At 39.2% G+C, this 14,884-nt stretch overlaps 1 protein-coding gene across 4 annotated transcripts in view; it reads left to right on the forward strand.

The window, feature by feature from the left end:
- Positions 1 to 14,884, forward strand: part of HYCC2 (hyccin PI4KA lipid kinase complex subunit 2) — an 81,265-nt gene that overhangs the window by 36,304 nt on the left and 30,077 nt on the right. For 2 of the 4 annotated variants that reach the window (XM_075430230.1, XM_075430229.1), the window contains 7 exons: positions 2,231 to 2,311; positions 2,950 to 3,065; positions 3,591 to 3,686; positions 5,465 to 5,581; positions 7,061 to 7,148; positions 12,554 to 12,713; positions 13,904 to 14,071. In XM_075430230.1, the coding sequence (XP_075286345.1) occupies positions 2,231 to 2,311; positions 2,950 to 3,065; positions 3,591 to 3,686; positions 5,465 to 5,581; positions 7,061 to 7,148; positions 12,554 to 12,713; positions 13,904 to 14,071 (826 nt within the window). The remainder of the gene's footprint in view (positions 1 to 2,230; positions 2,312 to 2,949; positions 3,066 to 3,590; positions 3,687 to 5,464; positions 5,582 to 7,060; positions 7,149 to 12,553; positions 12,714 to 13,903; positions 14,072 to 14,884) is intronic. The other 2 variants (XM_075430233.1, XM_075430232.1) reach the window with 1 other exon arrangement.

Below are 14,884 nucleotides of genomic sequence, written 5' to 3' on the forward strand. Positions count from 1 at the left end.
TAGTTCTTTATATCCTTACCTTAGTCTGGAAATATTTGCTCTTGTAATGTTAGGAGGCTGTACCTGGACAGGCTGGAGAGTTGGGTGCAGAGGAACCTGATGAAGTTCAACAAGGGCAAGTACAGGGTCCTGCACCGGGGGAGAAACAACCCCATGCACCAGTACAGGCTCGGGGCAGAACTGCTGGAGAGCAGCTCTGTGGAGAGGGACCTGAGTATCCTGGTGGATGACAAGTTGACCATGAGCCAGCAGTGTGCCCTTGTTGCCAAGAAGGCCAATGGTCTCCTGGGGTGCATTAAGAAGAGTGTGGCCAGCAGGTCAAGGGAGGTTCTCCTTCCCCTCTACTCTGCCCTAGTGAGGCCCCATCTGGAGTACAGTGTCCAGTTCTGGGCTCCTCTGTTCAAGAAGGATGAGGAGCTACTGGAGAGAGTCCACTGGAGGGCTACGAGGATGATGAGGGGACTGGAGCATTTCTCCTGTACGGAAAGGCTGAGGGAGCTGGGCTTGTTTAGCCTGAAGAAGAGAAGGCTGAGAGGGACCTTATAAATGCTTATAAATTTCTTAAGGGTAGGTGGCAAGAGGATAGGGCCAGGCTCTTTTCAGTGGTGCCCAGTGACAGGACAAGGGGCAATGGGCACAAACTGAAGCACAGGAAGTTCCATCTGAACATGAGGAAGAACTTCTTTACTCTGAGGGTGACGAAGCACTGGAAGAGGCTGCACAGAGAGGTTGTGGATTCTCCTTCTCTGGAGATATTCAAGACGTGTCTGGACAAGGCCCTGTGCAGCCTGCTCTAGGTGACCCTGCAGACCCACAGAGGTCTCTTCCAACCCCTAACATTCTGTGATTCTGTGTTTGATAAATTTAGCAATACTGCCAAGATAGGCATTCTCTTATGGGAATTTCTGTGTTATTTGACTTCAAAACGTATTATACTGAAACATTGCCCTTTTCTCTACTATCATAGTAAACCCCTCCTTTAAATTGTGTATCATGTTTCTACACGATAAGACACAGAACAGTCAAACTATGATTCTTAAAAAAGTCTAGTATTTGTGTTATGTGTCTGTAGATCCGTTCTAACAACTGGAAGATCCAGTTATTTTAGATTTATTCAGATAGAAAAAAGTTAACTGCTTGCTGATTTTTGGTACTGTTTGCTGGGTTGAAGTAGCATGTGTATCTTTGTTGACTCTACTCAGAAAGGTCCTTTTGCAGTTCCTTTGAAAGTCATGTTGGTGATTCATATTTTTAAGGACAGTAATTTCTTCATTCTCTCCAGATTCATGAGGAAAGAGGCCTCAAAATGGACAGTGCCTCCCACTATTTTTTTTTTTCCTGTGGTTAAGTTGTTGATATATTTCTGCATGTATACTGAGACTGAAAGAGTTCTTTTCTCAATATTTAGATAGCGAATGACAAGGATAAATGTTTTGCATTCTGCTAAATTCTATCAACTGTCCTCTCATTGTGATCGCTAAAGCCTACTATAAGTACTGTGCTACCTTGGACTAAGTTTTCACATAAACTGCAATGACTACAGCTCATTGATTAGAAGTTTGGTGTACAAAGTAAAAAGGCATGATTTTAGACTCCTTTTTGGTATAGTCTTATGTAATTGCTCTTAGTATATTTGCTTGAAAAACTGCTGGATTTGCTTAGGCAACTACAATATCTGACCAGTTTGAAAGACTTATGAGAAAAGATTCTGTGTATTTCTTACTGATAGAGTGCCTGAAGAAACCTTACCAGTCCCCTTGATTTCACCTTTTCTCTGTGATGTGTTTAATATGAAGTGCTGCCCATTGTCAGCAAGTGACTCATCAGGCCTCGGGTGTCTATATCTTTTGAGCTTAAAGTTTTAGCCTTTCTCCACTATGCAGTTCTTTTATAAATAAGTGTTATAATGTAAAGGTGGGCTAGAAAAGTTTTTTGTTCTTTTTTGGTTTTGATGAAGTTACATTGATCAAGGAGCCAATGCTGTTTTTTTAAAGTGTTGCAGTTTATTGATTCTACAGAACAGTCTGTGTTAGAGTTTTTTCCCTCTTTTTAAATGTCTATGTAAATTTGCTGATATTCTGCAAATGCACAGAGATCTTAGGGTGTTAATAGTCTTACCAGATCAGGACATCTAACTTCTTATTTGTTAAATGCCTTCTAAGAGTTGAAAATTATTCCAAGTTCTATCTCCTTACTTCTTTTTGAGTTTTGGTTTTGTTTTTTAATGCAGGAAATTGCTGACAAAGATGGAAACAACAAAGTTTTATCTTTCACCATACCTTCATTATCTAAACCCTCAATATATCATGAGGTAAGAGAGCTGCTATGGTAAATTAGAATTGGATCTATCAGAGGAATGAAAACTGGATCGATTTGATGCAACAGGCCATTTTAGATGTATCTTATAGCAGTAAATTTTCAGTGTCAATAGCTTCCAATTAGTGTAATCAAATTCAGTAGCATTAGTAGAAGAAAAGGAATATAAATGTTGAAAAGACTTTTGACTGCCCATTTTGAATGGAGGTCAGCTGTCTTGTAGTTGCAGCTGTGTTTTTTTGCCGCTTATGTGTTAATATAAAAGTAGTCTTCTTTCTTCTAACTCCTCCTTAATACAGTTTGGACTTGGAATCGTGTTTTTCTTTCTCTACTGTTGCTGTACAAAAAGTCTATGCAATTAGTACAAACTTGCTATAAATGGATGTATAAGAATCAAAGTTGACAATTGCCCTCACCTGCTCTGTTGCTTGTAAGTGTGGAAGATGTTTATAATAATGAAATTATGTAATGCTTTGAGACTTACTGTATTCTGGAATAATCTTCATTTTTACAGGTCACAAGACAAGTGTGTCTTTTGGCTTGGGTGGTTAGGAGTTTTAATGCTTTTAGAGACCTTTTACTTATGGCTTGCTTTCTCCCCCCTCCTTCCCTCCTCCCACCAACTGCTTCTAGCCCTCTACTATTGGATCCATGGCGTTAACCGAAGGAGCTCTGTGTCAGCATGATCTAATCAGGGTAGTTTACAGTGATCTTCATCCCCAAAGAGAAACCTTCACAGCACAGAACCGGTAGGTGGATGTATCCTAGTATTAGAGGTGCTTCACTAGGCAGACAACAAGTCCTTAAACATTAAGACCAAATATATAATGTATTCAGTGCTTTCTCAACATGAAGTGCTTGGAAATAAATCTAGATAACAGTCCTGGTAATCTTGAGGTATAGTATTTTTGTTGTTTGATCCAACTTTGTGTGTTCTTGTACTGGTTAATTTAGAAGAGAGTAACTTCTCTGTCATTTCTGTGTCCATCAGGAATATCTTTGGGTTTATGTCTGTCAACTCAAATTTTCCTGGACGTGTAACAAAATTCAGCTTTGGCTCCGAGGCTGTGACTGCTTTTTCCACTAGAAGAGAGGAATGGAGCTGAGTGGATAGATAGAACCAAGGATGAGAAAAATTGTCCTGTTATAATGACTGCCAGCTTTACCTGTGCCTAAAGCCAGCTCTTGGAAAACTGATAAAATAAATTTGAATGCATTGCAGACTTATCCAGTTCTATAAAACCATGCAAGGTTTTGCTCTTGTCTCTTTTCAGGTTTGAGGTGCTGAGCTTTCTTATGCTGTGCTACAATTCTGCTATTGTCTACATGCCTGCCTCTTCTTACCAATCACTTTGTAGGATGGGTTCCAGGTGAGACATTTGCCTTTGAAATGGTCTTGTAGGGTGCATCTAGACTTCTAAATATTCATCCAGCAAAAAAAGAATTAATTCACTTGTTGTGTTTAATAACTTTAAAATATGTTACTCTTGGTCAGTCCTGCAACTTAACGGGAAATTTGAAGCTGTGCTTGCACATAGATAAAACACGTGGATTATCTTACTACTGCATGGGCTTTTGTTCTAGTTATGTAGCTTTCTGTTATTTGGAAAGAAAAAAACAAACAAACAATTTTTGGGGAAAATTAGTTGAAGATACTCATTCATTTGCATCTTTTGGATTTGCATATCTTTCAGACATTTTTCAGTATGGCCAGCCTAAAAATCCTGTGAGGAATACTACCAGTTTCCTCTGCTTCCAAAGACTAATGTCTTCCTTCTGAGGATGGTTTATATGAAGTGCTTGCAAATATTCTGGGTTTTAGTAGTTTGTTTAGGTTTTCTGTTGGTTTGGTTGAGTGTGTGTTATGTGTTTCTGCCCCCCCCCTTTTCTTTTTCCACCTGATAATAACATCCCACTGTATGGAGAGCACACTACTGTGATTTCTCAAACTCTTATACAGGCCCTTTATATAATCTTCTACTTGAATAGTCTTAGAAGCATCTGGTTGGCAAAGATTCCTGCTCTTTGTTCTGAAAAATCTGAAGTATATCTGATATTCCCATATGCCTGTTTTTACCAGTATTTTTGTCTGAAATGAGATAAATACTCTCTCTTGCTACCCCCAAACTCATTAAGTGTTTTTTGATCTAGCTTCTGTGCTTCAGCACAGTACTACCATGAAAGAAAAGTATTACATGCAAGTCAGTTATGCAGCAAAGAAGGATCAGACTAGCTTCCAACAATATGTGTTCTGTAGTAACACATACATGCAGTTAAGATTATAGCCTGTTTTCTTTCCCGTGATTTCTGATGGGAATGGGTTAATTCTTGGTATGCTTCCATCATCTTCACTTGAGTTGTGGCTATGCTAAATTTGCTAAGTATGTTGAAATTTTCCTGTATTTGCAAATTAGATCCGTTCTTTGGGTAGAGATGAGACACAACATTTCATAGGTTAGGGATTTCCTTGTTGTTCTTGAAACAGTGCAGCAGTTATTATGTATTAGTGGCCATGTGTTGCTTCCATGATGAAGATTCAGTTATTAGAGTTATGAATAAATTATTCTGTTTTTTCCTGGGGACTCAGTGCTATGCAGTATATGAGAAGGCAGGGCCTTTTTCAAGACTCAGAAGTTTTTTTGGGGTTTTTTTTGTTTTTTTTTTTTTTTAGAAGGCAGCTGAGAGCAATTCTCGAGAATACAGTGTCTGTGTTATCCAACTTTAGGTAGAAGGTGGCTGCATGCTGTCATCATACGTTAGACGGGAGATGACATATTTCTCTTCCATACCACTGAAATGTTTCCTTTAAAGAAAGTTGGTTTTGGTTACTGAATTTTGGAGAGAGTCTCCTGCTTGGTGGCTGGCAGTAGAGAACACCTGGCCATGCTCATTCGTTAGAAGCTGGTTACGATTTGAAGAAAACAAATGGAATTAATAGCTGTATGGGAATACCACTGGATTATCAGCAAGTGACATCTCAAGGCACTGTTATAAAACTGCTTTAATGGTTGAGAGAGCAGCATAAGAATGTTCTATGTTATGTACTTACATTTTGAAAAATAAATTTTGAAAATAAACTAAAATCTCTGTAAAGACATTTGTAGTCTTTGTGGGGTTAACATTTTATTACAATGGTGTGTTTTTTCAGGCTGTGTGTTAGTGGATTTCCGCGGCAGCATGAGAAACACTGGAAAGAACACTGTGGTAGAGTGGTGTTAGACCCTGATTTCATGGTGCAGCTGCTCACAGGTGTCTATTACGCCATGTAAGTGGGTGTTTTTTTTGTCTAAGGAAAAATGTCTGGTTTTACACGAATTAAGATATATGCTAGTTGTTTCATGATTGAAAAAACAGTTGAACTTCTAATGCAAGTTTATAACTCTATTAGTGTATTTCCCATTACTTGCTCTCTCAGCCATAATTTGAAAATATCTTTGTCAGCGTTGAATTAGGTGATGAAGGGGCAGTAATAGGCGCTGAAGAAAGTTAGGCTTCTGGCTTCATCTTTCCCAAGTTTCCACTACCACCAGATACCTTCTATTCACAAGCATAATGAGCTCGGATGCCGAGCTAATCTGATGAAATGCAAACCTCTGTTGTGGAAGTGTGAGAGTGACCAAAAGTATGTTTCAAAAATCAGTTTAATAGTATCAAAATACAGCAGTCGAGTTGAATGGCAATCTTGCATTACAAACATTTCAGCAGACACAGCGCATTTACAGGTCAGGGTGTCAGTTGGGACCTAATACTACACGGTTTGTGTGGCTGTATATACTCAGACACACTTTGAACAACCAAAACTAATGAAATTAAGCGGGGGGGTAACTAGGATGACACTCCAGCAACATTTAATAAGTTACATGTCTATCACTACATAACACACAAGCATGGTGGTCCAAGGTGTGCACGCATTTGCTCACAACAGGGAAACTCTCACTCAAGGGCACCAAGAAGACAGGATCGCTCACCCCAGATGGGGCAAGGGCTCAGTCAAGGATATCCAGAATAGATCATCACTCACTGAAAGGGTAAGGGCACTCAATCCTGGGAAGTTTTTGTGGGAGGCATCTCATCCCACGGAGAGAGTCCCCAGTCACAGACCTGCTGCTCCCGAGAACTGTCTCTCTCCGTGTGTTTCCAGCGAGGGGTCCCTTTTATAGCCCGGTTGGATCTGACCTGTGATCATTTATGGTCAGAAGTCTAGAAATTTCTCTGAGCTGAGGCAGGTCATTGGCTAGGACCCTGCCTGTTGACACAGGAGTCCCGCCTTTCTCTTTCCACCACCGGGGGAAAGTTCATGAGAAGGGTCATGGTCTCCTGGCAGGGTGGGCACAGTGGTCATTGTTTGACCAGCTGCGAGAAGCCATGGTTTTTATCGGGGCGGGTGCACCTGCACAGCCTCTTGAATGTCAGTGGCTTCTGAGGTAGCAGAACTCCATTTCTGATAGAAATTCAGTTCTGCTAAATAGTGTTAACTTTACATCTTGACCTTATTCTTTTTATTGTTTGTCCTGATTATGCCAGCACTTTGTCTTGCTTGGAGGTGACAGGGAACAGATTTTTTGTCATACCAACAAGATTTATAATAAAATGCTTTGTCTATACTTTTTAAAGTCTTGAAGGTGTACATATGGTGGTTGAACTTCCTACATAAGCAAAGAAGTGAAGAGCTGGATTTAGGCAGAAGAAAGACAAGATTGAGTCAATAAGATATGAAAGATAAATATCTTTCTTTACTTTTTAGATATAATGGTCAGTGGGATCTTGGCCAGGAGGTATTGGAGGACATAATTTACAGAGCACAGCTTGAACTCTACTCACAGCCTCTGCTGGTAAGAAACAATCCATTGCAATTTGTGGACTTGGTTAAGAGGAATATGGATGTGTTTCTGAAGTGGACTGGTAATGAAAGCAGTTGTGGCCATTTACTGCACTCCCAAATGCAAGTGGTTGTTAGCAGCTGGTATTTTCGACATAGCTATTTATGCCATGCTTTTTCTGCTTCAGCGTTAAGCTAGGATGTTGGGATCTTCTAGGACTCATTGATGCTGAAAGTTAAGATTTTCTAGTGTATTACAGTTGGATCAAATTTTTTATGTTGTTTTGGCATAAGCTACCAATGAGTGATTCCAAGAAGCTTAACCGAATGGTTGTATGTCATAGGACATTGGTTGCAAAAAAGGTGTTTTCTTCACTTCTAGACCTTCAGTGGAAAGGAGCTTCATCTCCAGAGTCAATGTCAGATTTTGATTGATCAAAGTCACATGGGTCTTTATCTTCTTTAGAGGAGCAGCAATAGAATGGAGTTCTGATTGTTTAGCTTTTCAGTTTCCACTGTACTTGCTGTTCTGATCATAAAAAGAGAGAAGTGAAATAGGGAAAGTGGTGAAACTGGGCTGGATATAGGTGGATGTGATTGGGGAGGATGAGGAGGTTGACGGAGAGGAAGGAGGAATGAAAGGATTTTATTTTTTGTCAAATGCATAGATGACAATCAACAAAAGAGGGAAAATTAAGGAGAATAAAGCAAATTGACTATTGTCTGTGGTTTCTGCATCAGAATTATGACGAAGCATTTAGTGCTCCTCTGAACTAACAGCAGTAAAATTTTACTGCTTTTTACATAACTGAGAAAGGATTGGATTGTAAAAAATCTTTTTATGTGGCAGTCTGAGATCCCTCACTTCTGCAATAAATTATGTAAAATTGTTGTCTTGATGAATTAATATTGGCTGTGAAATTTATCTACTGGCTTTCTGACACTGCTGCATTTTAAATGCTTGCTATCCATTAAATTATTATAGTAGCTGGTTGCTTTTGGAAATGACTCATCACTTCATCAGTTTGAAAGTTTTTTAAATTAAATATTGAACCTGCTGAATTGGGCCATGGTATCAAATTACTACATTTAAAAGGTCTGTAGGAGCATCTGGAACTTAATTCAATTGATGATATGACAATTTTCAGTCCTGATTGTTCATTTTCAATCAGTTTGTCCTTAGAGATTACTTCTAATTGTAAGAATCTTCTGGAATGTCTTTGTTTTTTTCCAAAGCTACTTTTGCTTCTCCATCCCATTGTGTGGTGTTGGTGACATGATGACATCACCAATTATTTTTTCCCCCGCCTTCCCCACTTGTCAGGTTTTTCATGCATATGTGTGCAAGCACATCTGTGAAGTTTTGTTCTTAATACCCTAATCATTGCCTTGCTTCCTATCTTGTGTTACTGCAATTTTTAAAAAGCAACTTTAAGAAATTGTCAGTTTTATAAAAAGATGACCTGCATGTCCTTGGCCTCATGCTATATATTCAAGCGATTTGACTTTTTCGAAGGTTGGACTCCTCTCGCCTCATTGCATTTTCCAGGAGCTGTGTATAATTTAGCAGCATTAAAATTTTTGTATTTTAAACGTGAAACTACTGGCACTAAGTAAAATACCATCTGAGTAGCATCCCAGTTTCAAGTTCAGCGTCTGCCTGGGATTTCTTAACAGCAGCAAATTCTTTGAAGTCCGTTTAATGTGCAGGCAAACCCTCACATTAGGATTATTTTTAGATAGCTGTACTCAAGCTATTTGTATAATTATGGGAATACCATCAGTCATCATTACAATGAGAAAAATCACGGTCCCTATGTTTGGGTATGTCTCTTGGAGAAATTTTTTTGACAATATAATAGATCCGTGCTCTTATTTGAATAGGCTTATATTGCCTGCAGACTTAAAATAAAATAAAAAAAAGGCTGAAATAGCAGCATCAGAGAGCTGTGAAATAGCTGTAATGTAGACTTGGTCTTCTTTCATTGTTACCTAGAGACTGCACTGGAAAGGGCAGGAAATAATGCAAGGGAGAGGCTTTTTCTGGGAAAAAAGAAGTGTCTCCGTTAACAAACACTGAGTATTGGTTTCGTAGTCATGAAAAGCAGGAGTTTCTACAGAGGGGAATCTAATCACCAAGACTCAGTATTACTTGCCAGCAAGCCTGGACCTGGGGAGTAACTCAGTTACAGTCAATCATTCTCCTCCTCTGAACACAAGAGTTCTGCGCTTGTTTCAGATGGAAATCCCTGTCTTCAGTGAAGAGACACACAAGGTTTCTTAGCCTGGTACACAAGAAGCACGGATCAGCAAGTCCCTATTGTGACAACACCTCTATCAAGTGTGTTTTTACTGATGTATTTACTGCTTTTGTTGGATGCTCTTTTCCTTAGAGCTCCTTTCTGGTAGGCAAGAGTGGATGTCTGGCCTGAAACCAGCCCTGCTTTGTCATCAGTAATTGCAGACTTGGCTTGTCAAGTCTGAAATGTGCTGTTCATTTGTCTTCCTGTCTTTCAGAGGTGGATTAGATACAGTGAGCAAGTTTTTTTGCATCCCGAAGGATTGCAGTTTTTGTTTTTTTTGTCAGAGAAGGGCTGTGACTCATTCGAACTGGTTTTTCAGATTGTCTAAAAGTTTTACTGTTGCATTGATTTTTATCTTCCTCAGTTCTGTTTCTCCTCAGTCCCCAGAAGTACAATTTATGCTGTTAGAAAGGGCCAGCTGTTAAAAGGTTGAACAAACAGACATGCTCTGTCCCTTTTCTGGTCCTGTTGCAGAAGCTTTCTGCTACTAATTTTTAGATTTTAATCCTGTAGACTGAGAAGGGTACCTGTTCAAAAGCGGGCGCAACACTAATGAGTAGAAGATGGGAAAGCAAACCGTTGTATACTGCTGAACTTCATCTGCTTTGGTTCAATACAGCAGGAATTAGTTTCTGAAGTCTTTAATATGATCAAGGTGGATGCAGTTTGTACCATTTTGAGAGGATGGCATGGAAAAAGGCCTATGTGTGTATAGGAGAGCACTTCACAAGCAAGTGTTCAGGCTGAGACAATTGGCTAGCAAAGGGCAAATCAAAGTTGGACAAGTGGAAGGCAGAACGATAAGGAGCATTTTGATGGTGCCAGTAATCTTTGCGCTGGTTAGAAGTCAGATGGGAAGTCAGTGGAGAAGATGTTTAATGGGGAGTTACAGGATGACAACAGCAGCTGGAGATCAGGATCAGCTACATGGCAGCCATTCCAGGCCCCCAGGAAGTGAGAAATCTTTGATTAGTTAATATCCTGCAACCTGTGGCTTTACTGTTTGAACCAGTTTCATTTCTTCTCATGATTGCTGGATGGTTTGCTTGTTGAAACTTGTGGGAAAGTCACTTGTACTTTATTATGATGCAAATATACACCTTTAATTCATGGAGCTTTTGTGGCATACCATATGCATTGTTATATTCTTTTTATCAAATGTTATCCTAGACCTTCACAGGACAAATCATACCAAGTTCTGCCAATAGGGTCTTTTCCAGTGGTTTAATAGATTTATCCTAGTTTGTGTTTTTCTGAATGCTAATGAAAGATGACTTAATTAGAGCAGATTTGGTATATGTGGGCTTTGGGAGTTCAAAGAATTTGTTGGATGTCCCTTACGTTTCCAAGGCCGCTGACAACCTCAGAATATCAAGCCACTGTTGATGAGGTTTGAAAGTGCATTAATTCTGTCACTAGGTTCAAGGGAAGATGAAAATATTGCTTACAGCATAACACTAGGAAATGCTTGGTCGTAGTAATGTGCTACAGTTGATACTGCTCCCATCAGCTAGCCACAAGTCTTTATAAAAAAACCAAAATGCCTGTTCTTAGGAGAAGAACATGGACTAAAAGGAAGAAAAATGTATGTATGCATGGTCAGAAAAGTGGAGTATCCTGCAAAGATGCATATTCTAAAGCAGGTCTGTATTTCATTTGAGTGAACAGAACGGTCAACCATATAGTTCATCTGTATCTTAAAACATGCCTTTGCCTTGAGCTAACAAATAGACTACATGGAGTTAGGACATGCAGACCACATGCATTTAAAGAAATTTGTTTTTCGTGTCTTATAGTGAACTCTGATTTTGCAGCTTGAGAGATCAAACTTTTTTTGTGATACAAGAGAAAATCCATTAGGAGGCATAATAAAGTTGCTTTTCATAATGCTTCTTGTAAACTAATGAAAAGAATAGCCTGCCCAAATTATGGTGTGAACTGTTGTTAGGTCGGGTTTTATAGAGATTAGCTAGTTACATTTTCCATGTTATTTTTATTTGAAGTCTAGATGTCTCTGACCCTCTTATCTACTATCTTTATTGGAGGGGGGCAGTAAAGAGCATGTAGGAAGTCAGATGTCTGTGAAACATGAGATCTATGAATGAAGTTGTGATGTTAAGTTTAAAATGTGTCCAATATTTCTATTTCTGGTTGATTGTACAAATTCAATAAGATTTTGGAAAATCAAGGTGTGTTCACTTTGAATGATACTTTTAAAAAAGTTCTAAATCACACTTTGTGTGCAGCAACTTTGTTACTATTGAATACTGCAGATGCAGTAGTGACCCAGCTTGCTTTTCAAGAGACAGTACACCAGTTCACTTTTCGAACAATGTACTTGTAAACTATGAAACATTAACTGGAAGTTGCTTCCCCCCCTTAAAAGTAAAGCTCTAATCCCACAAAGGCATTTTATGGGAATATGAAGAAGCAGTTAAAACATCAAAGCCGAAAGAGGTGACTTGTTATCCGCAAAGCTGCAAAACAGAACTTCTGACTTTATAATAGGCTATTACGACAAAAAATTAGATCTAATAAGATGAATGCATTTTAATGATTTGATACTTTTGCTTAGGTTGCAGGTTTTTTTTAAATCTTGCAAGTACCTGCAGTCTAATCCCTGTGCTTGGGCTTTTTTTTGAGGTGGGGAGTAGGGGTGGGCTGGTTGTAGTTATTGGGGGAGTGGGTGGAAACTGACCCTGTCTCCCCTATGCATAAGGCCATATGCTGTTTGCATTGGCTTGGCCTGTGACTTGGTTTTATGATGTTCTTGTTATAAATCATAAATGGTATTTTCGTTGTTTTGTGGTCTCTTTTAGATGGAGATCTTCCTGTGTAGGTTGTTAGCTCTGTCAGTACAGGTGGCAAACATGGAATGAAATAAATTACCTCAAAAAATGGAGAAAATTCAGCTATACTTTTGAGAATAGGTTTGTGATAAGCTTTTCAATGTAGTTGTCAACTGTAAATCTTGGGGATGGGGCAATCCATCTGGATGGGATCTGGCATAATTAACAGTTCTTGGTTGTTCCCTTTCCATATCCAGCAAGAGATCCAATATTGCCATTAGTGCAATCAAGGACAGCAGTACTACAGCATTTTACTTTTATCTTAGGTTGCAAATGCCATGAAGAACTCACTGCCCTTTGATGCTCCTGATGCATCTCAAGAAGGCCAGAAAGTACTGAAAGTAGAAGTTACTCCGACAGTGCCAAGGATTTCTCGAACTGCTATTACAACAGCTTCTATTCGTCGTCATCGCTGGAGGAGAGAAGGTGAGCTTTCTCTACCAAAAGCAAATACTATAGTGTACTGTATTCATCATCATCACTGTAATCTGGCTTCTGAGTTTGAATGTTTTCAGAACAGTTGGTTGGGGTTTTTTTTGTTTGTTTGTTTTTGGAAAGTGATATTCTGTAACAGTGTATAGTATTTTACATCTTCAGAGCACTGCGTGAACGTTAACATTTTGGGTGTTTGTTTTGTTTTTGATTTGGTGATAACCCATGAGGTATGTGAGAAAATGGAGAAGCTGGAATATGTTCGGTAAAACTTCTTTTTTTTCCTCCATGTTACACAGCATAAAATTGTAGGGGTAGAGTTTGGCTTAGAATTTGAATTCTTTCTTTAATCCACACTAAACATCAACTGCCTCCCATCATAAATAGCTCAGGGAGTGAATGGTATTATCCAGACATTGATAGGGTTCCATCTACCTAAGCCTACTGAAGACAGTGGGAGAGGGAAAAGCTGAACATCACACTCCTACCATCGTATGGCCCAATTTAGAGAGGTGGCATGTCATAAAATAGCTTTGGATAGCTTAGAATTAGTCATTTTTTTTCTCAGTGAGTACTTAATGTCTTATGGAAGTATGTTTGACTGTGTGAAGAAGAAATATAAATATGTAGTAATATTTACCTTGATATGATAACATCTTCAACAAAGGTGTAGCAAAAAGCTTGCTTTGAAATCACTTTGTCATACTACTTAAAAAGCTTTGTTGCTGCATGTATAAAACATTGATTAAAAAATGCTATATAAATGGCTGAAGGTAAAAAGTAGAATAACCTGAAAATAAACTGAGGGTAAAAGAATCTGAAAACAATGATTACATTTTTTCCTGTGATACTTTTTTTTTTTCGTATCATGTGCAAAAGGATGTGATGACCTCTGGTCTTCAGCTGAATCAGGATGTCCGAGACAAGAAGTAGCTGTCTTCTGTTTTCAGGACTCTGGGTCATGTTTGTCTTCACTGTAGTTGCCATTATATTTATTTGTTAGTCTCTGGTCTACAGTGTAGCCCACCTGTCCCTTTCTGTGGATGTTCTCACAACTTTTAACTAAGCATGGGTAATGTTTTGTGTTTGTTCCATGTCTGCAAAATTCTTCTGTTTTCCCTGCCTGGGTTGGAATGCCAAGAAAGGAACAGAAAAGCACTAAAATGTTATGTGTTGAATCCCAGATGGCTTTGACTTCTCAAACGAGGCTGACTCAAGCATACCTGGCTCACCGATCCAACACGGCTCCACAGACCTAGGGATCAAACGTGAGCAAGAGGGGGAGGTGCTGATGCGCAGGACCCCTGAGCATGGCTTCCTGGAGCCCACCTTGGCAGCAGCCACAACAGAGGGTAGGACAGAGATGAGGAGGCAGAAGTCAGTGAGGCAGTTGCTGGAGGAGGATCCTGGCTCCCTATCCCCAAGCAGAACTTCTTTCCCTTCTAGTGTGTGTTTCCGCTATCCCAGGGTGTATTAGCTTCTCTTTGCAATACACGCATCCCCTATATACCTAACATCAGGTCAGGTACTACCTTTTGTTATCATGTGGGCTGGCCTGGGGCTTGCATCTGTGTGGCGAAAGACTGCTTGGCATGGCAAAAAAAAAAAGATGGGTAATAGCCAAGAGCTTTGGGATTGCTTGGAAACCTTCTATTACTGAGCATGTTTAATCAAATACTCAGAAGGAAAAAATGCACCAGATTAACATGAATCTAGTGCTGAAAGTATAGAATATAAATGGATTTGGCTACAACTTGGTTACCGTAGGTCTTGTTAGTCTGCAGATTTTAAATTTCCGAGAACAAAGTTTGCTGTTCCCATTAAAAGTCAAGCCTGTCTAAGACAGATAATCAACTGCTGACATTTACATGAATGAGCTGACTGCTTTGAAGACAAGTACCAAAAAAGCACTTACGTTTTCAAGAAGAACTCAGGTTGTCATGTTCCTAAAATCTTTGGAAATAATTATTGCTTTCTTTCAGTCATGCTGTCCACACAGAGCTGTAGGATTTTGTATGTCTGCTCTGCAGCCAAGAATAGCAGATAGAATGGCTGGCAGAAATGTATTTTGCTTAAGTTCATCTAATTTTCTCATCTTTACTCCATAAAAGATGTGGTTTTGAGTACTGAATTTGAATGACAATTTCTTCTCAGAGATGAGAATT

Source organism: Opisthocomus hoazin, chromosome 9 (assembly GCF_030867145.1).
Source record: "Opisthocomus hoazin isolate bOpiHoa1 chromosome 9, bOpiHoa1.hap1, whole genome shotgun sequence".
Lineage (NCBI taxonomy): Eukaryota > Metazoa > Chordata > Aves > Opisthocomiformes > Opisthocomidae > Opisthocomus > Opisthocomus hoazin.